The sequence below is a fragment of the Falco punctatus genome (assembly GCF_963210335.1).
Source record: "Falco punctatus genome assembly, chromosome: 13".
Classification (NCBI taxonomy): domain Eukaryota; kingdom Metazoa; phylum Chordata; class Aves; order Falconiformes; family Falconidae; genus Falco; species Falco punctatus.
Window position 1 is genome coordinate 28,180,089 of NC_137593.1, and position 24,529 is coordinate 28,204,617.

At 51.4% G+C, this 24,529-nt stretch overlaps 2 protein-coding genes across 2 annotated transcripts; both read left to right on the top strand.

Moving 5' to 3' along the window:
- Positions 1–634: 634 nt before the first annotated feature.
- A4GNT (alpha-1,4-N-acetylglucosaminyltransferase) lies at positions 635–6,846 on the top strand (the record flags this gene model as incomplete). Its single annotated transcript, XM_080408977.1, is given in 6 exon segments — positions 635–688; positions 1,886–1,960; positions 1,964–1,993; positions 2,745–2,779; positions 2,781–3,192; positions 4,153–6,846. Coding segments are annotated over 6 exon segments (1,218 nt in total). The 3' UTR covers positions 4,765–6,846.
- Positions 6,847–6,932: 86 nt separating this feature from the next.
- DZIP1L (DAZ interacting zinc finger protein 1 like) lies at positions 6,933–22,565 on the top strand (the record flags this gene model as incomplete). The annotated part of the gene is given in 23 exon segments (XM_080408978.1): positions 6,933–9,784; positions 9,786–9,858; positions 9,860–9,905; positions 9,908–9,990; positions 9,992–10,072; positions 10,075–10,170; positions 10,823–11,356; positions 12,214–12,298; positions 13,199–13,323; positions 13,706–13,867; positions 14,099–14,248; positions 15,307–15,372; positions 15,374–15,436; positions 15,974–16,004; positions 16,826–16,870; positions 17,334–17,470; positions 18,287–18,479; positions 18,858–19,039; positions 19,043–19,062; positions 20,759–20,849; positions 20,851–20,890; positions 20,893–20,920; positions 22,430–22,565. Coding segments are annotated over 23 exon segments (2,823 nt in total). The 5' UTR covers positions 6,933–9,428.
- Between the last annotated feature and the right edge of the window lie 1,964 nt (positions 22,566–24,529).

Genomic DNA, 24,529 nt, shown 5'->3' on the forward strand with positions numbered 1-24,529 from the left:
TGAGCAGGGAAGTGAACATTTTGATAACAGCAGCCTCCAGGTCAAATGTGATGAGAATTCATAACTCGCCACATAGGGGTTTTGGAAAACCAACCAAGCAAAACAATTTCCCAGAATGAGACGATGAAGATTCGTGTTCCTCTTCACAATGTCGTACACAGAGCCAGTATCTGTTGGAGTGTCTACTTATTCTCTCCCCACAATTTGCAAATAAAATGCCTCCCAGACTATTTTAAATTTGAACAACTATTGAGAGCACAGCTTTGCTAGGCTGCTCATAAAGACCTGAGACGTCGGATCTTTAGGCCATCAAAGAAGAAATATTAATCCGGTAATGGGAATGTCCTGATGGTCCCATTTCTAATCAAAGCAAAGCCTGGGTTTTCTGCTTCAAGCAAACATTGCCAAGAGAGTGGCATCAAGATTTAAGAATTGCAAAGAAGGGAGAGAGGGAGCTCCCATCCCTGGACTGCACCGGAGCAGCAGCACAGAATCAGCAGCAATTTAGGTCAGAGCTGGGACTGGGGGGGGAAAAAATAAGTCTGATAATCTGGCCAAGGACTGGCGAGGGAGCTGCTGGGGGGCAAGTTTTCCTTTCTGTTTTATTTTCAAATGGCTGGAGTAAGTCAGAAGCATGTGTCTGAGAAAGAGGCAGAAGGGGAACACGGAAGGAAATTTTGTAGTTCAGGTAATGGAGTTTATTTTAATCTCACTGCTGCTGGTGTTTCCTGAGGCTTGTCATGCTGGGCTCAGCAGAAGGCATTCATGCTGCACCTGAACGTCGCGGGGGCTGCGGCACTCTGCAGCATCGGCTGCCTTATCGGCAGGCTGGGGGACAGGTCATTTCCAAACTCCTTCTATTTGCTCTTTGTTCCCCGTCTTCTGTCCAAATCCAATATCCGCAGGGAGGGCCCTGCACAGGGTGCTGCCTCTCACAGCGGGGGCTCCTCTGCAGAGTGCTGGGGCAAGGAGAGAAAGTGGGAAAATGACAGGAAAAACAGTAATACTAACACAGCAGCATCCCCTCCTCTGTAGGCTGCTTTGTCCAGCAGATCGTACCCACAGCCACACTGGTGCTCGGTGGCTGTAGCACTGTCACCTGCTTCACCCTGGCATCTTCTCCCATGCTGTTGTGGGGACCCAGGGGGCAATGAGAAACTGTGCAGTAGCAACGGCAAAGAAGAAAATCTGCTATGCAGCATGGAAAGCTGTGCTGATGGGAACAGTCATTGCTTTAATATTTAATTTGATGAGATCTAGCTCCGAGAAATGGTTCAGGAGCTGCCACAGCTTCAAGCACGTGCTCAGCGCTTGCAGGGGAATTTCCACGGGGTTTGCTGTGCTGCAGACTTATCTATATTCTGGCTGGGTGACATGGTAATGCATCTCATTAATTATCTGAGCACACAGAGCTGTGTTTCCTCCCATTCCCTTTAATTAAACAAGCTTTAAACACTTCCAGGGGTCACCTGGACATTTGGTTGTCATTCAGAGTGTCTCCCCTCTGTTGGACCCTAGCTCATGATCTCTGCAGAGCAAATGTGGGCTGCTCAGAGGCAGCCGGGTGGCGTTTCAGGAGGGAATTTCCTTGCGTCACGAGTCTGTCAAACAGTGCAATGCTGATAAGATTCAATCCTGCCTCTCACTGGCAGGAACTCTCCAGTGCTGTACAGGCTTGTGTTGAGGTGAGACCAGGAACGAGGAGCTAGGCCAGGCTGATGTAGGCATGAGATGGGTCTCACCAAAAGCCTCTCCCTTTTTTGTCCTTTTAGGTGGATCCCATTGGCCCAAAACTGTTTCTGAGACTGAGATTCAGCTTGCAGCAGAGCCAGTTTTCCTCCGTGTACCAGTCTCCTGCCTTCAGAAATCCCTTTGCATGGTCTAGACATTTTGGGTGTCTTCACTGGGGAGCTGGGCTTTAAGGGAGCATGATTGCCACCATGACGGCAAACAAGCAAGATAGAAATGTGGATTTGTCAGAACTATAATCCAGGTACGTCCTAGTTCCTTGCTTGTACAAAACCATCTGCTTTCTATCCTTGCATCTGCCTCTCTCTGGGTCTTCTGCAGCCCCATCCCTTTAGGGAGTCCCTCATGGCCTTCAGGGTTGAAGTGTGAGCAGAAGGGTCAGACTGGGAAAAAGACTTTGGTGCCTATGTGCCAATGTTTTAGCTTTGGCCAACACATCCCAAACTGTAATCATGATGTTCCCTTCACTGACACTTACAGTCCCCTTGGTCACCTAATTCCACTGCACATTTTGCTCCTCTGATCCCCTGGACTTCTCCTGCAAGTAGACGAGCAGTTGGCATGATGCTGCAGGGATTGGGAAGGCTGCTACACCAGCCTGCCCCAGGGATGGGCTTGAGGGTCCTTGCCTTGGCATGGGGTGAGGTGATCCTTCTCACCTTGCTCTCCCCGTTCTCTTCCTTGGTCCTTCCCTCTCTGCCAACCCAATGACTGCATAGCTGTGCCATGAGACATAGCTGCATGTCCCTCCTCCAAGACTTCTCCTGGCCCTCCCTGCCTGGCTGGGGGTGAGGAGGTGGGACCCCAGCACTTCACCCCACAGGGCAGAGCCCTCTGTACTGTGAGGCATCTCACCACACTTGTCCTTGGGGAAAGGCATGAGCTTCACCAAACTGCCTTCATGCTACGCTGTCCAAAGCCATGTCCTACCATTTCCCAGTCCTGCTAAGTAATAACACTGGCATGTATTTTTGCTGTTCCTTGTCTCTCCTTAGCATCCATGTCTGAGGCATGACCCCAAAGGCCAGGGAAGCAAGAATGTTGAAGAAAATGCAGATATGCCTCTGCTTCTTCTTTATCTCGGGCATTTTGTACGAGATCTCACTGCTGTCCAGCTGGTCCTTCTCCCCTATGCCTATGCCCAAGCACTTCTTGACACCTGAGCAGGTCTTGAACCTCGGCAAAAGCATCATTTTTCTGGAGACGACAGAGCGCCTGGAGCCACCCCCACTGGTGTCCTGCTCCGTGGAATCTGCCGCCAGGATTTATGAGGACCGGCCCATCATCCTTTTCATGAAGGGACTTGCAAACGACACAGCATTGGACTTGAATTCCAGCTATGCAGCCTTCTCGCTTTTGTCTTCTATGAAGAATGTCTTCATTTTTCCTCTCCAGATGGAAGCTGTCTTTCAGGAGACCCCTCTGTTCCAGTGGTACAACGAGGTAATCATTATAATAGGGCGAAAAATCGCGAAATGGGAAAATAGTTATAAATAGAGGGGGGAAGAGTCTGAAGTAAGCTTAGAATGAAAGGAGGAATGCAGGACTGACTATGCAAAATCAGTCACTTTTATTTTTTAGTTCAGAATAGATGAATTTTGGCCATATTTTGCAGTGTGGTCATCTATCTGTTTGTTGAACACATTTATCAGCATTTTTCCTCCTATCTGGAGAATCAGATTTTTTGGCAAACAAAACGTTGGTAAAAATAGATTGCATACGTGTTTTGATAAAACATCACTTAATAATCTTTCTCAACAGAAGCTGGTTGAACAAAATGTGCTGCCTGAGTGCTTGTCAATGCTGCCATGCACTGACAGAGCCCCCAGTAGATATGAAGTGGGAGAGATTTCAGTTTTTGTAATAGCAATGTGCAAAACTAAGGTGGGACCTTGTGAGCTCCACCCTGGAAAGAAGTTCCTGGCAAACAGCTTGTGAAGTAGCTTTTGTCAAATTAATTTGGCTCCATCTCTGTGCAGGGCAGGCATTCTTCTTCCAAATTCTTCCTTCTCCCTGCAAAAACTTACTCCAAATACCAACGGTTCAAATGAAAACTCTCCAGCCTGTTTCAGAGAGCTCGGAGTGATCAGGGAGTGTGTTAAGTTGGTTGTGTCCGACAGAAATAGCAGGCAATGATTCATGGTATCATTGATTTAACATTGTAGGTTCCATCAAAACACCCGTGAAATGTTCCTGCACTCATTTGTATTAACGAAGCATTGCTCTGCACTGCTCCCTTATCTTGCTCCAATAAAATTCAATAGCTGGAGGGAGGAAGAAAAGGCGATCAGTGACATTTGCAGGTGTGCAGGTGCAGTTTTATGGTGCCATTTGCAGCCCAATGGATGGATGTGGTCCGTTCTCTGCCGGTGGCATCACTGTCTCACCTTTCTGACTCTGCAGGTGGTCCCGGAGCAGGAGAAGAACTGGGTCCATGTCAGCTCTGATGCCAGCAGACTGGCGCTCATTTGGAAGTATGGAGGTATCTACATGGACACCGATGTCATCTCCATCAGGCCCATCCCTGAGGAAAGCTTCCTAGCAGCACAGAAGTCACGGTTCTCCAGCAACGGGATCTTTGGCTTCCCAGCCCACCACAAATTTATTTGGGACTGCATGGAGAACTTTGTTCTCAAGTACAATGGGTACATCTGGGGGAACCAGGGGCCCTTTTTAATGACAAGGATGCTCAAAACCATCTGCAATCTCACGGATTTCAAAGGCAGCGAGGACCACAGCTGCCAGAATATTTCCTTCCTCAATCCCCAGCGTTTCTACCCCATACCATACCCAGCCTGGGGCCGGTACTATGAGGTGTGGGACAAAAGCCCCAATTTCAACCACTCCTATGCGCTGCACTTGTGGAACTTCATGAACCGCAACCGGAAAACTGTGGTCGCGGGCAGCAACACGCTGGCTGAAAAACTGTACAAAGCCTACTGCCCCACCACCTACAAGGACCTGATCCAAAATGCAAAGCTGAAAGATTTCACATACTCTGAGGACGCTGCATGACATGGTGTAAGGAGGAGGGGGGTGATCTTTCCAGCCCTCCCCGTCCTGGGGCCAAAACACAATCACCACTCGTGTCAGCAGCTGGCTTTGTAGGAGAAAGACAGACGTTTTGATAACCACCATCCCCACTCCTTTGGGAGGATAAGAGGCTTGTGCAACATTGTGGTGGCTGTCCATCGGGTGTAGCCTCCCACGATGCTAAGGACACCTTTGCCTCAGTTCTGTTTCCTTATAGCTGCTCCTGAACCAAACCTTCCTGCATCAAATGGACTTACAGGCCTTACTAGGGAGCTTTTCCAAGGGAAAAGTTCCTAAAGAGATGTGGGGCCTCCTGGGGGGAATTTTGTCTCTGCACCTCTTGGCGCTATTGGCAGCTACCCATGCCAGAAGAGTTGCAAACAAAATGGGCTTTGGACAGTGCTGAAGCCTCTGAGGCAAGTGTAATGCGAATGTATAGCAAAGGATGGATGACAGTAATTGCTAATGAAAAGAAGCCCAAACTGTCTCTTCATTAATCTGTGTTTTTCTCACACAAACTTTACACCCTACGTTTTTGAGAGGGACCTTACCTGTGCCAGGGAAAATAAAACGGTTAATAAACCACCACTCCTCTGAGCTTGCTTGCTTTCCCCTGTGCGCCTCTGGAAAATGAGTTACATTTTTCAAATGTTTGTGCTCCCACACCTTTACATTGGCTTCTCCTCGGAAGGGACCGCGCTGTGCCACCCCCTGTGGTCGGCTCTGGCTGCAGAGTCACATCTGCCCCTGGGAAGGAGATGCTGAGGCACCGAGAAAGGATAAGGATGGCTCTGCTGGGCTCCCAAATCCCTTCGAAATAAATGCAGTTCAGCTGCTGATATGGAGAAATAGTGTGAAATAGGGACAATGGACATCGATTGTGATTGTATATGTCTGCTCAAGGAATGGGGGTATGGTGACTGGTCATGAGTGTGGTGTATGGTCACATAGTCACACAGCTTTGAGGAGACACCTACCCTTCCTCCTCTAACAACGGGGCTATTTATAAAAGGATGAGAAAAGGATGAGAGACGTTCCAATGTTATCTAGAGGAAGGGAGTGCTAAGTCTTCTTGCTGGAGAAGATCAGATGGTCACAAGGACATGAATCACCTACAAACCTGCAAGACCACCACATTCCAGGCAAAGGACTGACATGCTAATTAACATACGAAGCGAGAGTAAGGTTTAGGTAACGAATATGTATAGGCGTTAATTGAATATTCATTTGTTTTATTGTATAAATGTGAGATGGTTCGTCACTTCGGGCATGCACACTTGTGGAGGAGCGATCCCCTGTGCATCTGCGCGCAATAAACATACCTACTTTATAACTTTCGAGTTATGGAGTCTAATTCCGTACGTCACTGCCCTGGAAATGAGGTGCCGCAGCTCTGTCCAGCCGTGTGAAAATCCCTGTTTAACCCCAACAGGTTTTTCTCCGGAAAGCAACACATCCCCTTGCATTTACCTTTTTCCCAGGGTAATGCCAATCCACCCAACCCCCCTGAAAAGAAGCCCAGCTTGCAAATCTTAATTTTAAATCTGTCCAAACAGCTGTTTTTAACTTGGGAGCAGAAAGGCAGGGGTGGATATCGGTGGCCCGTAATCGAATGTTTGCCCTCTGCCCACGCTATCTTCTGTAAACACAGCAGCTAATGAGCATGCTGTAATCAGCAGCCCCGTTTCTGCGGCTAGAAATAGCAGCAGGATTAATCGGGAGAAGGAAGCCCTCTGCACGCAGGCTTTACGTGGGCTTTGTGCTGTGTTCAGACGTGGGGGTCGTGTCTCCTTCCGGCCTCCTCCCCCCCTCCCCCCCCCCCCCCCCCCCCCCCCCCGTAACTGGGCACTGCGGCTTCTCAGAGGAGCAACGTGGGGTGGGGGAGTGTTTTGCTGTTCCCTTCCCTCGCGTGAGGCTCTCACAGCTCAGCCCGGGGCCGTCAGGTTCACGCCCCAGTGCCATCCGCGCTGGTTTAGGTTGGCTGGTTGGCTCCCTGCTGCGTTCCAGCGGGTTTCGCCTGCCTGTGGTTTTTCCTCCATGACTTTGACTTTCCTGGGCTGAGGGGATGCAGGGAGGAGCGTAGGGTTACAGCCCAGAAAGTCCTCCCTGCTTCCCCCACGGCTTCAGGCGGCCCCCAGCTGCTCCCAGCTGCCTCCCACCGCCCACGTTCATCGATCAGCTCCCATCCTCATCCTGTCCCACCTCTTCAGTTTATCTGTCTCTGCCAACAAGTGAGTATTTGCCTTTTTCTCTGGCTCGGCTCTCCCGGCTCCCCTCTCCGGGCAGTGGCTGTGTCCGTGGAAGGGAGGGACGGGGCAGGGGGACGGGCAGAGACTTGACCCGCTCCAGCTGCCTTTGCAGATGAGCTCAGGCAAGAAACATTTCCGAGGCTTTGCCGTGTTATGTAGCAGCAGTGCTGCAGATGGAGTCCAACCCTGTCTCACTTCTCTCTCCTGCCTGCCTGCACCATCAGGACTTCTAGCAAAGTAGGGCTGATAGCAGCAAGCACAGCCAGCCTCGCCAAAGGTCTCACGCGGGGAGGGGGGTTCTCCTGTGCCCACCCCATGTGAGTGAGTCCCAGAACCTTACGTTTGGGCAAGAGGAGAGAAGCTGAGAAAGCGAGGGAGGTGATGGCTGCTTTTGGGAAGGGTCCGGAGGAGGTGGGGAAGCTGCTCGAGCAGTTGGTGAGCAGAGTTCCTGACACCTCTCTGCTTCATGATAAGGCATCTCCCACAGCTTGCAGGCTCCCAGGTGGGCAGGGAGCAGAGGGACGCTGGCACCTGAGGCAGCCTTAGACTTTGCAGGGAGCAAAGAAGCCCTTGAAGAATTCAGGAAAGTGAGGAGGGCCCCAGAGTGACAGTGGGAAAGGGTGAAAGAGAAGGAAAGGAGGAGAAATTTCCCTGCCAAAGGCTCAGGGTTGCAGAGAAGAGGACTGTGCAACAGCCTGGCCCAGCAGCCATGCGCTGGGACAGCAAAGACACTGTCTTCCAGACTGGAAAATGAAAGCCCATCACACTTTCCGGGACCCAGCTCTACCAATACTTTAGTGGAAATGGGTTTTTCACAGTGGAGTGGAAATGCTGCAGGTGACCACCTTCAGCAATAAGCTCTGCTGAGTGATACTAGCTGCTACCTCTGTAATGGATCTGCACCCATCGAGGCCGATGTCTTCATTGCCCAGCAGTCCATATCTCAGCCCTAGTGCAGGAATACCAACATTTCCCTTGTGGGTGATGAAGACAGCTTTTGCCAGCAGCTCCATCACACCAGCTGACATTGCATTACATTACGGCATGGAAGCCAAAATACTTTTACTGCTTTACACCAACTGAGGACCTGTCCTGGGCAAATACAAGTAGGAAGTAAAGAGAAGAAATAAACCCTCAGAGCTGGACTCCCAGGGTTTTGCCATGCCAACATCCCACTGAAGCCATGCTTGCACTGTCTGAGACCTTATATATAGCATTTTGTGAGAAACAGAGAGGACAACCCAGCAGGCTGCAGCACCCGCAGGCACTCCTGAAGCAGGTGACGGGGCAATCACAGCCGTGCTGCTAAGCAGCAGGTCGGCACCGACGGCTGGATGAAGCACAGCTGGCTTTGGTGCATGAAGACTTTGTTAATATTAACGAGGTTATGCAACACAGCCTACCCCTGGCGTATGTAGTAGATTGTTAAGGGATTTTTAATTCGTGGTCCTGCAAACCCTTCCTCTTTAGGAATGATTAATGTATGCAACAAAACCTCACAGGCAGGGACCATGCACCATTACCCAACAGGTCTATATAATATGCAGCTATGAGTCAGGCTGTAGCTACACCTGTATATACACAGGCACGTATAGAGATATATATATCCATATCCATATATATGTACACTACACTTTGCCTGATGCAATGAATTGGATTATTTGACACTGCAGCGCTGCTAACAGTATAAATATCACAGCAGTAACAACAATAATGATCTTTGTTGGCCATACAAGCCTGCAAGGGAAGGGGCTTGCTGACCCAATTATCTTTAGATAGGCACCAAAAATGAAAAGAATGAGCAAACCCCAGAGGGAAACAAGGGTTAACTACAGCACGCTGATCCACAGCTGTTCCCGAGGCTTTGGTGCCTTGTCTGCAGCAGCGTGCGACGGCTTCCCAGGTTAGCTACAGCCCTGAATCAAGGCTTTACTGTCTCCTGCCATACTGAGGAAGGGAAGTAAGCAAGAGAAGGGTGAGAAAGAAGAGAGGGTCAGGTAAAATTGGTGTAGAGCTAAAAAGTGCGTAAAAGAGCCACCCAGCTTGATCCAAAGTGGTTCAGAGCAGTTATTGACCCCTAGTATTTACTTGCAACAGGGAAAGACCCCGGTGGGAGATGGGACTACAGGCAAAAAGCTATTTAGGTGCCTAATGAGCTGACTGAGCAGACTAGAGCAAGACAGAGATGTGAAGGGGCTTACTCAGGGCAGGAGGAGACCCTCTGTCTCTGAGCGCAAGAGAGGATTTTGCAGAGTTTGCAATAGGTTTGAATGCTGCTGAGCTGGACCAAGTGCAAACCAGCCTTGCGAGGGCACGGGAAGCACTGTGCAGATAAAGCAATCCTGGCAGTGAAAGCAGTGGGAACCCAGGGTAGGGGTAGAAAACCAGTCCCGTGAGATGGAAAATGTTCGTGGGCTTGCAGACATCACCGGCTGCAGTATCAGCGTTAACAGACTCCACCCTGTGCAACCCCACGTAACACCTGGGAAACCCTGTGGTTGCTCCAGCAACAGAAAAAACAAGAGAACAGGATCGTTTCATCCCAGCGCACATGCAGGCACCATGAAAAGTGTCCCTGCTAGGCACTTGGTTGGAAAACCCTGCGTGCAGGGCTGGCTCAGCCTGGCAGCCCCTTGCCCTTGCTCTGCCCTGCCCGTACCACTGTCACCCCGTGTGCCAGGTAGGGCTGAGCCTTGGAGAAACACAAATGGGAGCCTTGGAGGCTCCAGGGCACCCACTTGTGAACAACATTTTGAAGACTGAAATTAGGGCCACAAACCTGATTTGGGCACTGTTTCTGCTGCAGACAGGCAGTGATAATCACTGCCCCCTCTTCCTCTGAGTTAGTAGAGGAAAGCGTAGGAAAGCTTGGCTTTCTTGCACCATGCAGGCAGTTATTCAGCGGTTCCCTGGGTTGCCTGACCATGTTTGTCCTCGTCTTGGGAGCACAGAAGTAGGTGCAGGCTGTGCAGGAGGCACAGGTGTGTGCCTGGCACCGGGCTGGCTCGGACTCACGTTACACAGCACACCCAGCAACACACCAACACACCAAAAACACACCAACATCTCTCCACCTGCTCTGCTCCGTATCCCGGGGCCCTCAGCCTGTGGGGGGGCCCTATCTGCATCCAGAAAAATGGTAAGTGGCCTTTCAGCAAAGAGCATTTTCAAAAAATTAAGTATCTTAAAGGTGGCAGGTGGGTGTAGCAGAGAGGCAGCAGCAAATCCCTAGCTAGGGACTAAGAACAGTATAATTTATTTCACAGATCTAAAACTATGCATTTTAACTATTTTTGTTTAATTTAGGACACAGCTAGGAAAACAAGCAAACTACTTTGGAAGTGCTCTAGGTTTAGATCAGAGCAGGGAACCGTGGAAGGCAGCGGACTGCTGTGGTATTAAAGCCTGTCCAGTGTTCCCTGCATCTTGTTCCCCAAACAGGCCAGTTCTGTTCCCCTAAACCACGCACACTCAGCGGGGATTTACAGGTCCTTTCAGAATGGGTCATTGCAAAGGGTTCCAATGCAACACTTTTAGACGTCTCCCTTACTGAAAACAGATGGTGAACAACCTGGCAGATTTTTTTGTAGATTTTTTTTTTTCCCCCCAGAATTTGCTATCTACTGCAGCAGTTCTGGATGGGGAGGGAAAAGGGAAGGGTTTTTGCTGCCACATAAGCTCAGCTCTGTCCCACTGCTCGGTGCCCACAGTGTGTGGGGGCTTGCAGGGGCGGCAGTGGAGCTGGAGGGTGGCTGTGGGGTCAGCCCTAACACATCCCTTTTGCCTTTCAGCACTTTTCTGCAGACTTTTACCACTCACTGCACCAGCCCATGCCTGGGGCTACAGGGATACTGGGGGCATCCCCAGGACTCACCATCCCGGTGGACATTCCCCCCTTCCACTTCCAGCCCCGCCGGGTCAGTGTTGACTGGCGTCGCTTCAGTGCCATCGACGTGGAGCAGGTGGCCCGGGAGGTGGACGTGGCCACACTCCAGGAGCACATCTCTGGCGTCACCTTCTGCAACCTGGATGGGGAGCGGTGTCCCCACTGCGGGCAGCCGGCGGACCCCGTCCTGCTGAAGGTCCTCAGGATGGCCCAGCTGAGCATCGAGTACCTGCTGCACTGCCAGGAGTGCCTCGGGACCAGCCTGGCCATGCACACCCAGTGCCTGCGAGATGCCCACGCCGAGCTGGCTTGCATCCAACAGCAGGCAGCAGAGCAGGCAGCGCAGCTCCGGGGTGCAAAGGAGGAGAGCAGGAGGTGGAAGAAGCTGATTGCCATGCAGCAGCTCTTCCTGCAAGCTGGCCCCAACACCCATTGCAAGGTGCGTGACGGGAAGGTGTAAGGGGTGTAAAGAGCATCCCCATGCAGGACGCTCTTTGTTGCATGCTGCCTTTGAAGCCCGCTATGCTTACATCTTGGCCCTAGAAAAGGTGCTGGCCAGCCCTGCTGCTTTCCCTTGCACTGGTTCATCACCTTCATGGAGATTCCAAGTCCTTGCCAGCCCAGAGGGAAGCTCCCTTTTTTGGGACATGCCAACTACAGGTAGAGCTGCACAGAGTGTGCGAGAGGGGGTCTGTAAAAGGCCTTCTGGGGAGATCTCAGGAGATCCCTGTGTTCTGGGGCATATCTTATGCCAGGGAGACTTTAAGCATCCTCCAGACCAGTGAAAGATTTCTGGATGCTCCTGGATTTGGTGGTGATTTTGCTTTTTCCCCCGACCGAGCTTTTCCCACCCTTTCAGCAGGAAGCCTGCTGGATGTGCCTTTTTCGTCTGCTTTTTCCCCATCACCAAATCAACCTACTAACTTACTCCTGGAAAGTAAAAGCCAACCAAACCAGATGATTTAGATTCATTCAGCCCAGTCATCCCTGCAAGCGTAGACCGCAAAGACCTCACTGGTGCTTTGCTTCCCTTATTGCACTGCTCTGTTGGGGAAGGCAGCATTTTTTCCCCAACCAGTATCCTTGCACCACCTTGGCTTCTGCCTTCTTCTTTGGTTTCAGACAGAAGAAACTCCCAATGCCCTCCGTCTACGCGCTGCCAACACAACAGCCATCTCTCTTGAGGTCTCTCCTTTTGCTTTAAAGCAGCAAAGCTTTGCCTGCCTTGCAGGGGGCACGGGGGGTGCCCCTTTCTGCAGATCCCAGTCCCTACGCTGACTTTTCCCTCCTCTCCAGTGCCACCTCTGCGGTAAAGCCTTCATGAACAACTCCTTCCTGCAAGCCCACGTGCAGCGCCGGCACGCAGAGGCCACCGAGGCGGGTGAGCACTGGGACAACTTCTCCCTCCACTTCCCCAGGCAGGTTTTCCTCCATTCGATGTAGATGTCGGAAACTAGAGTGACCATAGGAGGTTAAAGACAACTTCCTGTAACTTCTTTTCTTCTGCTGCATTTCTGTGAATACTGACTGAAGGCTTTCTGCTTGCTGCCTTTCCCTCCAGCACAGGTAGGACACGCAGTCGAATACAAGACTGCATGTGCCTTTACAGCTCACCTCTGTGCCTCAGTTTCCCTAGGGATCTTCTCCACCCAAAGATTCCACAGGACTGTGGGGATGGAGCTATGCTGGGGAGTGTGGGAGAGTGTTTTACTGGAGTGGGAGAGGGGCTCACCTTCCCCATGCCCCTTTTTTGTCAAGGAATTGATGTTTCTTTGCAAAACACTTTGGAAGCTGCAGGTGTGATGTGCTGTGTGAAAGCCACAGAGCCTCGTTACAGCTTCACCTGCACCTGCCACTTGAACCTGGCACATAAAAAAGCTGCTTTTGCTGTTGCTGGCAGGCTGGAACCCCAGCCCAGGGCTGATGCAATGCAACAGGTTGAGCTTTGCTCCAAAGGCACCTTCCCCAGTGCAGCCTGAAACACCCAAGCAGCGCTCTTTGGCTGCTGGAGAGAACAAGCCCGATGCAAAGTTATGCTGCCTCATGAGCCGCAAATCTCTCCAAGTCTGCAAAAATAATAAATAAATATCAGAAGCCACATGGCCACATTTGTCATGTTTTTTCCTGCAGCTCAGCTACCTACTTCTTCACTTTGAGCCCCTACAGGGGTTTTGGTCAATGCTTTATTAGGCTTTTCCACCCAGCCCAAAGCAAAATCCCAGTAGGAGCTGGCAGATCACACCCTTGCTCACAGCACCTCTTGTTTCCCTGAGCTTTGCAGAGAGGCAAAAGATGAAGCAGATGGAGCAAATGGAGGACAAGGTAGAGGAGCTGAAGGCGAAACTGCGGGAGACGCAGCAACAGCTGGAAGCAGAGAGGGAAGCGGAGAAGCTGCGCAGGGAGCAGGTACGGGGTGAGGGCACAACTACCCATTTGTAAAAAAAATGAGGGAGGAGGAGTGATGAAATGCAGAAAGTTTTTAAAGCACAAGTGGAAAAGGCATTGAAAAATATTTCATGGTGGGGCTTGCATCTCTTGCTTTGGAAGATTTGCCCCCAGAAATTCCCATGGTAAATGTCACGTGGAAATAAGGATTCTATAAGCATGCCTGCCTGGGAAGCTGTGCTGCCTCAGCCTCCCCACAGTGTGCAGGCAGGCTCTGAGCAGCGGCGGGTGTGACGAGAGCATTGGTGCTTATGCCACCAGTGCCAGGGCAGAAGGCCCAGCCTTTGGTACTTCTGCTCTGCAGCCAAGACAGCTCCTGCCTCCATTTTTCCACTCCCTTTAGGAAACAGAGAGAGCTCGCCAGCAACAAGAGGAGGGCAGGAGAGATTTGGAAAGATGGAAAGAGGAGGAGAGGATGAAGATGCATGAAGAGATAGATGGCCTGAGGCAGATCTTCCTCGAAGCGTTCAAGGATGTGGCGAGCAGAAGCAGTGCCATGGAGGCGGTGAGCAAGCACCCCACATGCTCCTCAAAGCAGGGAAGGGGATGTCCAAGCTTGCTGCTTCACCTGGTCCAGGTGGCATCACAGGTTCACAGCTCAAAGAGGCCATGCCTTTGCTCCTGGGGGCACACAAGTATTTTGGGGTTGGAAGCAGTGGCTGGTGAAGGTTGGGCTCCCCAGGAGGAAAGCAGGACCTCCTGTGGGCCACACAGCTCCTTCTTTTCCCCACTCCAGAAACTGCAGGAACTTCAGGCCAGAGAGGCAGCGAAGTCCAACTTGGGGACCCTGCAGGACGATGACACTGAGGAGGCACGGTGGCAGGCACCAAGCCGGGCAGAGCAGCAGGGCAAGCAAGAGAGGATGACAGCGCAGGTGAGCAGTGTGGTACCCATGTCCTTACCCCTACTGCGCATCCCAGGAGGTGCATTTGGATGGAGATGCACCCACATCCATGCACCTCTGCCTGCATCTGCTTTGTGGATGTCTGGTCTCAGCTCAGGTTCTGCTCAGGGCTCTTGCTGGTGTAGAGCGCTGACAGCCTGAGTCCAGAAATGGGACCTGGAGGGTGGCGGAGGGCATGTCATGGTCCTGCTTACTTCAGGGAAACTCAATTCACCAGAGCACTGCAGAAGCTCACCATATGGAAAAGCACTTAAATAAACAAAAGAAGTTTATTTACCTGTGCATCAGCCTCCTTCTTAACATCTAGAGACATCTGAAGAAGGCTATACCATGCATGGTACCTCTGAGCATAGAGAGAGTTGGGAACAGCACTCGAATTACAGTGCCAACCATCCTTCTGGACCCAAAGGGAAGGTTAATTTCTCTGAACACGGATGAGATCAGGTGCCCATACCCACAAGAAGCCCACAGCCTGAGGAAGGAAACGCTTATGTGTTTAATTTGGCAGAGGGCAGAGCAGAGGCAGGAGTTGAAGAACCTAAGGAGGGACAACCAGGCACAGGAGGTCCAGGTAGGTGCTAGATGTCCTTGGCAGCTAACAGGCACCTCACCCAGAAAAGGGCTTGTTTCCTTTACGGTCTCTTCAGAAGAATCAGGGATGCCCTCTCTGCAGATCAGCCCAGCAAGTGGTAGGTGGAAAGAGCGGGCCTACACACTTCAAATCAACCTTGGCCTGACTTCAAAGCCTCAGGCAACAGAGTATAGTTACCACATTATCACAAGGGGAAAGAATAAAAAGAATGCAGCAACCAAAGCTGTGTCCTATCACAGCTGACAAGCAGACATGAGCTTCCCACCGGCAGCCTTTGAAGCTGGCCATATATCTTCTGCAAGGCCAGATCTGCCTTTTGGAGGACATCTCAATAACAAAAATCCAGAAATCTGTCCTTGCTGGTGAAGGGAAGAGGTGGTTCCAAACACATTTTCACCACGTTCAAGTCTTCTTGTTTTGTTTTTACCCCTTGCAATTGAAGAAAGAGAAGAGGACATTCTGTGCCACCCCATCTCAGGACCAGTGGGCAGTTATGGACCATGCACATCAGCAGGTACCATGCCCTCAGCACCTGTCTTGGGGAGCAGCTCAAGGTCACAGAGTCCCAGGAGAAGAAAGCAAGTGATATTAAAAAAATAAAAAGGAGGCCTTGGTTCATCAAGAGGGTTTAAGCGGATGTTTAACTCTAAGCAGCCTTAAAATATTTGCTGAATTAAGGCTAAGCTTAAAATCAAGCCCATTCTGTAATGCTTTGCTACATTTGGCTCTTTTTCGCTCTCATTAAACATGAAGCACTACATGAATATCATTGGCAGGAATCATGCCCACTGGGGTGTAGATCACCAGAGCAACACTTTGCATTACAGTTTGGAGCATCTTTCACTTGTTGTCAGATCCATAAATAGCCCGTGGGGTATAACAGGATGTGCTAGTGATCGTGTTATGGAAAGCCCCTAAGCTGACCCCTCACAGGTATGGGCTGCTCAAGGGAAAGAGCTCTTGGGGAGTGTATGTGCCCACTTTAGGCTCTTGCTATTTTCTGCTCCTTTTTTGAATTGCATTTAATAATAACACTCTGCAGGCAGAGGAAAAATAACCCAAAATTACAGATAAAGAAATGATTTTTGAATGATGCCCCATCTATTTCTTTACAGATCAAGCTGCTCTCTGCAAGCAAACCTGAAGGTAATGATCACATTTTTAAAGCGATTCAATTCACATCTAGATAAATTTTTCATGGCTAACAGGCCTTCAGACCACAACGCCTTCTCTTTCTCCTTCTACAAAAGTGTGGAATCCTCTCCAGGGAGCTGGTCGTATGTCCTCTCACACAAAGCTGTGGAGCGGACACCTTCCAGTCCCTCAACGGTCTGCTGCAACAGCACAGACTGCCGCTCTGGTCACTGGCACAGAACTAACTGGTCTCTTGGGTGGGTTTTGCATTCTAGCCATACCCCAAAGGAATGAGATTTCAATCAAGCACTCACAGCAAATGAATGACCTTGCCTCCTCCGAAATGATGCCAGTGGTTATTTGCATAAAAATAAGGAGCTGAGGCATGCTGTGGTTTCTTCTTTACAGTCTGGGTTTTCTATAATCAGGTGCCAGGGAAAGAAAACGGGGACTTCTCAGCTCCCTAATGCCTGCGGTGCAGCTGCACACCTGGCCAGGGGCTGCTGCTCAGAAAACACAAAAAGGCCATAAAGCAGCGATGTCTGTTAGTAAATACCCAAGGGGAGCACTGCCGACCCCAGCCCTGAGGGGCAGCAGGGGGCTGATCGCCCACTGACATCCTCCAGCCGGTGGCTTTGGTGCACAAGTGCCCCAGGGTTTCCCTTGGGATGTTCTCCAAGGTCTGGTGCCACACCTGGGCCAGCCTTGGATCCCCAAAGGGACAGGTGTGTCCATACTTTCCGTATAGGAAAAGCAGGTGGTGATCAGTGCTTGCTTCTGTGCCGGGGCCCTGGCCCCTCTTCGACCCTCACAGGCTCCTTTCTTCCCTGCAGTGACCCAGGAGGTGACCGAAGTGGTGGCTGATGAAGAGTCATCAGGTGAGTACCAGAGCTGGGACCATCCCTGTCCCCAGAGCACCAGGGTGAAGGTGTTGTTTGCCTTGGAGTGTTGTGTGGTGAGGACGAGGGGGTGCTGGCCGGAGCTGCCGGTGATGAGGTGGTGGGCTGGGGGCAGAGGGGGTGACCTCGCCGGTCTCCTCCTGGCTGTGCAGAGTACGACAGCCCCATGACCAGCCCTGATGCCAGCACTTCACCTGGGAAAGCTGTCCCAGGCAGCTGCTGGGCTGTGGGTGGGATTTCGAAGAAGTTGTGGGCAGGAATTAATCAAATTAGAGGAGGAAGGTGCCCTTTCGTAGAGGGATATAGTCTGCTGAGGGCAATCAGTTGCTTGCTCTGGGCTCGGTGGGACCCATGTCCTCAAGGAGGAGAAGGGCCCCAGCAGCCCCCTCCCCAGGGCACACCAACATCACTGCACTGGTGCCAGCACCCACCTTTACTCCAGACAGGAAGGAGGCCACCCTGGGTGGGAAGCAGAGGCTGCTGGAGGCCCTGCAGAGAAACCCAAACCTCCTGAAGCAGTTTCGCCCTATCCTGGAGGAAGTGCTGGAGGAAAAGCTGGAGAGCATGGGTGTCAAGCGGGTAAGTGTCTTTACAGTGCATTTGCAATGCCAGCCCTGGGCTGGTGCAGGGACACAAAGGCTGCTCTGGACTGATTTCTTTTAGTTTGTTTGTTTTTGTGGAGGGAGCAATCAAAACATTAACAGGCAATAAAAAAAATCACCATCTGGAGCAATCACACTCTGAGAGACAAATGGGAAGGTGGAGGCAAAATCACACAGTAGCACAGGGAATAAATTGCGGTGCTCCCATCTCTGAGGTTGGTCATTAGTATATCTCCAGCAAATCTCTTTCTCACAAGCAGCCTTTCATATGCTAAATTATCCAGGGCTCACTCTCTTCTCGGGAAGGAGGGCACAGCCGCCCCTGTCACGGGGATTTCAAGGGGACTTTCACTGTCCAAGTCCTTTTCATGCCAAGCATATTAAATAGTACCGCCTGCAAGCCTTCCCGAGCTCCCGGCAATGCAACACCACCACCTAGCACCTTGCAGAGCTGATGCAAAGGCAGGCAGTGGGCACAGCTGCCGGAACCTGCCTTGCTCCATCCACCCATGTTTCTGAGCAAGGCAGCATTTCTGGTTTGGGTCCCGAAAGCACGAAGAGAAAACAGTGACTGAACGACTTCTCATGTGGTTGCTTCCCGGAGGTGCAAATGTGGGCTGTTTGCATGGGATACATTGTGCTGGGGAAACGATGGGTGTTGGGGCTTGGTGTTCGGGCAGGGCTTGGAGCTTGCAGGATGCACTTGAGTACCAGTAGTACTGCCAAGGGCTTGTTTCACCACCCGGTGCTGTGGGAGGACAATGTCAGGCTCCTCAGCTGCCCTCTGCTTTAGGTTGCAAAAGGAATCTCCACTCGGACCTACAAAAAGCTCCAGGCTCTGGTCAGGCTTCAGCAGCAACAGAAGGCTGAGAAATTTCCCAGTCTCCTACCCCTGAGGGACGAGTTGGTTCAAGCAGTGATGGGGAAAGTCAGGAGATGCAAGAAGCCCAGCAGTGCTTTGCCTCGACAGCTCTCCATCATCCCAGGTGAATGACCTCCTGTCCTTTCTGCATACTGTCCGTAGGGACCTGTTGCCACCCACTGATGGCCACAGGATGCTGTCCCCTTACCCAGTGGGGCAACAAGGCAGAGGAAGGGGCACTTAGAGTGATGCAGGTCTCTGCAATTGCTCTCTGCATACTGACCTCATGTGGGTTGGCCTGACATGTTCAAGAATAAACATCAGCTGTTCCCCAAAGCCCCAGCAGAGTGAAATACGGATTTGCAAGAACTGCCAAATCTGTTTTTCCACCTTTTTCTATACAACCCCATGTCAGGTGGGGTGCGTGGCTCCCCCAAGGGCAACCCACAGGACTACCAGGAGGTGGGTGGTGATTCTCCTTGTTCTCCATTTTGCTTTCCAGCTCGCAACCTGAAGAGCCCCAGGTCACTTCATGGGTCACAGCCCGTGGCGATACCAGCTGCAGCAGAGCCTGGAGCCGTGGTGACCCCCCAGCCCACTCCTCAGAGCAGAGCCCGCTCCACCCACAGCCCCCCAGGGACTCCCTGGGGCACCCTGCGGACCTCCAAAGCCAGCAGCCCCCATTGACGACTTGTCCCACAGTGGAGGTGAGTCCCATCACCTCCTTTCATCTGCAGGCAGGTGGGCAATGCCCAAGAGCCTCAGCCACAAGCTGGCCCCAAGCATGCTGAGTGCTGCCCAAACACCAGCACCTTTGGAAACTGCCGAGTGGTGGGTAATGGGGCACCCCAGAGGGGTTTGTTTGGAAAAGGGGGTTTCTGGGGTCCCCCTGCCCATATTGGTGACCCAAACAACTCAGCAAAGTCAGACCTGAGGGCTGCTACCCACCATGTGGTTGCTGGAGACAAACACAGGGCAGTTCCCACTGGTGTTCGGCTCCTTCTTTCCCTCCCAGAACCTCTGCAAGGGGATGAAGGAGTTCTCCTGGGGTTTTGGAACAGAAGTAGTAAAGATGTAAAATGAAAGCTTGTGGAAACTGTGCAGACCATGCAGAGAAGAGACAGCGTAGAGAGGGTGTGAGGCGGCAGCAGAGAAGAAAAAAAGCTCATCTGTGACTGAGAGCAGGTTGTGGAAAGGAGTTACTTGTTTGCTCCAGGAGCAAGAGAAAGCCAGGTCCAGTTATGGGTGTGAAACACAGCCAAGGTATGGATATGAGTATCTGTTGGACATGCTAGCAGCAAGGTGTTTGCTGTTGGTGGGTGTGATGGACCTGTCCATGTCCATGGGGAACATGGGACTTCACCGTGGGCTGCCCTGCTCAGGGCTGGATCGCAGCCCAGAGTGTTGCAAGGCTTCCCTGCATCTACTTCAGGAGTGGGGAAAGGGACACCAAAGCAGCCCCACGCCTGACCCAGCTCTGTGCACCAGCTCAGAAGTGATGCTGGGAGGGAAGCAGCCTCCCCTGTTCCCCATGAGGCTCAACCCTAAGCAAGAGCCAGCGCTCTCCGCAGGGGTGCTGGGGGATGAGACTGGCTCCCACGGGTCAGACCCGCTTCAGGTACTGCCTGTTCTTGAGGGGGTGGGGATGGTCCTGGTTAGCACCGTCAGCATCGCTTTGTCACCTTCTTCCTGGGGCTGAAGTGGGACGTGTCTTATCCCACTGCCCCCCATACCCAGCCAGGCAATGGGGCGCTGGTGGCTTTATCCCTTGGCAACTTGTGTGCCTGACCCTGCCAGGGTATTTTCCTAGGGTGCAATAAATCCTGCAGCCCTCTTTTTGTGCAGAGGGAAAGAAGACAGTCTAGAGGATGCAGCGGACCCCACAGGACCCAAAGGGCTGTCAAACACAGGAGAAAAGCTTGTTTTTACTTTTGGCTATGTGCTGTAAAGCCCAATGTGTCCAGGCATGATGTAGGAATTGCCCCATGGCCCCTCTGAGAGGTGGGGGAAAGCAGGAGGCATTTCTTACCTATGCATTAGTTGAAGACAGCAGCAGGTACTACATGTGGCTGTGGTGTGTCCCAGGCCAAAAGTGAGGTGTTGGTGCTGTGTCGTACACCACTAGCCTGGGCTGCATGTGTAGATGGAGATTTCCTCCAGCATCCTTGCATACACCGGAGTGTTATCCACCCAGTGCTTGCTCGGGGAGGGAAACCCCCGTGGTACATCCTATGCACAAAATGTTTGCTTGCTGAAACAGCTCCGTTGGGATGGGTCCAGAGAGTGCTAGTGAATTTAAGCTATTAAGAAACCAGCTTGCCCTAGACTGCCTGGAGTTCTCCTCCCTTCACACCCAGCTGAGCCATCACCGTGCCTTGGAGCTCCCTGCTCTGCCCTGCTCAGGGACAGCCACATCCATGATGGTGAGGCTCCTGAAGAGACACCTGGGTGTAGTGGCACAGAGACATCCCCACCCCCCCAACCCCCAGCAGGCTGAAACTGTTCCCAGCTGTGAGCTCAGCATCACCCAAACCCAGCACCCCACCAAGAAACTCCAGATATCTTGTGCAGATGGCCACAGGGATGTTTTCTGACATAATTTCTATTTCAGAAAAAAAGGCATCTCATACCCACTTCTCAGCTCCCACCCATCAGTAGTGCACACAGGGCACAGTGTGCACAGGGAGTTCAAACCTCCAGCAGCGGAGACTTGGCCTTTGGCCCCTTCACCCACTTGCAGCCATCTGTCCTTCCCGTGATGTTTGTCCGTTCCCTCTCTTTGGGGGGGGGGGTGGGGGGTGGGGGGGTGGAAATCAGTATTCATGCAATTGGGATCGAAACAATAAGAGCCAGAGAATCAAATTGAGAAAAGGTCTCTGGAACAAATCCAGAGATAATTGGAGTGATGCAATGGCAAAATTATTAAATTACTAAAATGGGACTTAAACATAACCTCAATTTATGAGGGAGAGCTGATGTAATTAAAGTGGTGGCAGTGTTAGAATCAAATTGCTTTTTCAGAGAAAAAAAAATTAAAAAGATTTTACCCAAGGAAGGCCTAGCACAAATACTGGGATTTTTTTTTTTCCTTATTGCCGTGATAATGAAATTCTAGGCCTTCAACTGGTAAAGTTTTTTTTTTTAAAAAAAGCAACACACACACAAAAGAAAAAACCCCAACAAAACAACACAACAGAACCCAAACCAAAAAACCAGCAGTGAAGCATGAGGTTTATGGGCTGATTGCAAGCCACAGAAATAGAGACAGGGTCTCCTGTGTGATGCCCTGATGCAGCCCTGTTTGACCCTCCTTGCCCTGATTTTTGCATCATCCTGCTGGAGAAGAAATCCCTGTGGATTTGTAGCAGGGGGGGCACAGGGTCCAAATGTGGGGGGTGGGTCTAGCCCCACTGCTCCCTCTCAGCCTCTCTGTGCTCCTCTCCAGTTGGCAGGTGACAGCAGTGACCCGCAGACCAGCTCCCTGGCGGACCTGGCGGAGCCACCACTGATGCTCGGGAACCACCTCTGTTCCCAGGGCCCCGGGGAGCCAGGATGCAAGGGGACACGCGGTGGTGACAGGGAAGTGACAGCCCTCTGCCAGCAGCCACTGGATGGTGCCACAAGACCAGAAACGGGCAGCAGCCTCTCTGATCCTCGCCAGGCTGCTCCTGGGCTCCAGCCACCCCTCTTTTGGGGAATACCCCAATATTGGAGCTCTCCCAGACAGCACAGGGGGGGTGGGTCCTCCCTGGCCAGCCACTGTGGATCGCACCAAGGAGGATAAATGCTGTGTGGTCGCCGAAGCAGTGATTTCTGCTCTGCCATCATCACGCACACAAGCAATAACACAGCGCGGGACGGCGCCTGGAGCTTTTGGAGACCCAGCAGTGCTCCCTGGGCTTCGCATCCGACAGGCTGGGAGCAGCCCCCCGCACCGGGCACAGCCTGGCACTCCGTGTGGGGCTTTTGTGCTTTAAACAGTCCAAAACACAGTCAGGAAGGGGAGAAAGCAGCTTTCCTCCTCTTTGCCAGCACTCCCAAGGGCGATAGAATATGTCTCATTTTCTGCTCTAGGAGGAACATGGCCTGCGGGCGCTTTGGACAGCATAAGAAGCCAGAGCTGCTGTCTCCTTCCTCCCTTCCTTCTCGGACTGGTGGGAACTCCAACGCAAAGGATGATTTTTTTTGCCCTGTAAACGCGGCCATATAAACCAGACTCCACTGATAATGCTCATCTGTGTAAATTAAGTCCATCTTCCTAATTCTCTCTGTATTTTGTACATTTGTGGCAGTGCATTTATGATCTCAGTCCCTCAAAAGTATAAAATTTTGGAAGATGCATCAGGAAAAACAGGCATTGCTCCGTTTCTCTTCTCTTTTCCACCGCACTCCACCTCCGGTTCAGACTTCTGCCATTCCCTATTTCTAACACTTGCACGTGGGTTTAATGCTAGGGAACAGGAAGACCAGCTAGGGTTGAGCAGAACGGGGTGATTTAATTTAATTTCACTGAACAGAAAAAACGCCTTCCAGATAACTGCTCACAAACACGCAGGACCCCCATCCCCCCGATTCCACAAATCCCCATGGCCCTGGTATGTGCACATTCAGCTGTGTGCTCTTACCCACCCATACGGCTGTAGCTGCATACCTTGAAAAGGATTTCTTCTATTTTGATCATTCAAGTTTAAGAAATATACCTGGCTTGTGTTATTCATTGCTTACAGTGCTATTGCCAGATGTGTTACATCATGCTTAATTTAACAGCTTTTGTTCTTTTTGGTGAGTGTCGACCTTAACAAACACCGGTTTTGATAAACAAGGGAGGGGTGTTTTCCCCCCTTTCAGAGCACTGGTATTGGTAACCAAGAGAAAGAGATGAGCTTCTTAACTGTAAAAAATTACCAGTGGAGGTCGCATGCTCATGGGAGAGGGGTGATAGGAAACCTGCCTGGACTCACGCACCTCTGCCCTCGCCGCCTGCATGCAGCAGCCCTGGGCTGGGCGCTGGTGCTGGCACGGCCCAAGATCAATGGGGAAATATGTTTCTGCCCAAAAGAGCAAACAGGTAGGAAAAGGGCAGAAAGCAGAGCTGTTTCGCCGTGACTACGTGGCAAGCTCAGTGCCAAAGCAGGCGCCCTGCCCAGCGCTAAAGTCTACATCACACCCATTCTGCCGACTGCTGACCAAACCCTGCCAGACCCAGCTCTGGCTGCTCCTGCAGGTATTCACCTGCCGACAAGTGCAAGAATCACTCTTACATTCATTTTGCCATGTTTTCATGCCTGAGGTGCTTTTGAGCCATTGTGGTGAGCTTCACAAACTCAACACCAAGTCCAGGTGGTACGAGGAGGGTGGGGTGAAAACTTCCCCTAAGTTTGGGAAACTCCAAAAACAGCTGAGAGCCTTGTGCTAAGAGAAACATGGCACTCATACCGTGACAAACAAAGAATGGAGATACAAGCAAAGCATTTTTATTTCAGACTGGACATTTTGAGCCAGCATTTGCCATGGGAAGTTGTTCTTTGTGTGCTGTGAGCTGCAGCGAGCCACATGGCAGAGGATGCATGGTGGGCATGGAAGAGCCATGAAGATTCACCTTGGGTTATCACAGGTGATGAGCTGGAGGGGAGGGGAGGGGAGGGGAGGGGAGGGGAGGGGAGGGGAGGGGAGGGGAGGGGAGGGGAGGAGAGAAGCAACTCCAATGATACCAGCTCCATCAGGGTGTTGCCCAGAAAAGAAATTTTGCTCAGTTTTTTTTCCCTTGTTGTTTTATAGATTTCTTCCCTAGATAAAGCAACTGCTTGTATACCCCTTGTTAGAGTACTGTCCTTTTCTTGATGACACCAAACTGGGCCACATTGCAGGGAACACGGCATGAGCCCAGTGCCCATTGGCACTGCCACGTGCTCATGCCATGCTGCATGATGCTAAAGAAGTGAAGAGCAGCAGGGATGCTCCCCAATCAGGTGGATCACTGCAGCCAGGGAAATGCAAAACAAAGCAAACCAAACTAAACCCAGCAGAAAACACACAGTGGAAAAGAAAACCAGGAGTGCAAGTGGGGACTCTCACTCACAGCTGAGGTTAGATAGGCAGGCAGATGTCCTGACATTTTCTTCGCACAAAGATTTCTTTGTGACTGTATTAAGGAAAAAAATATGGCTTCTCCTG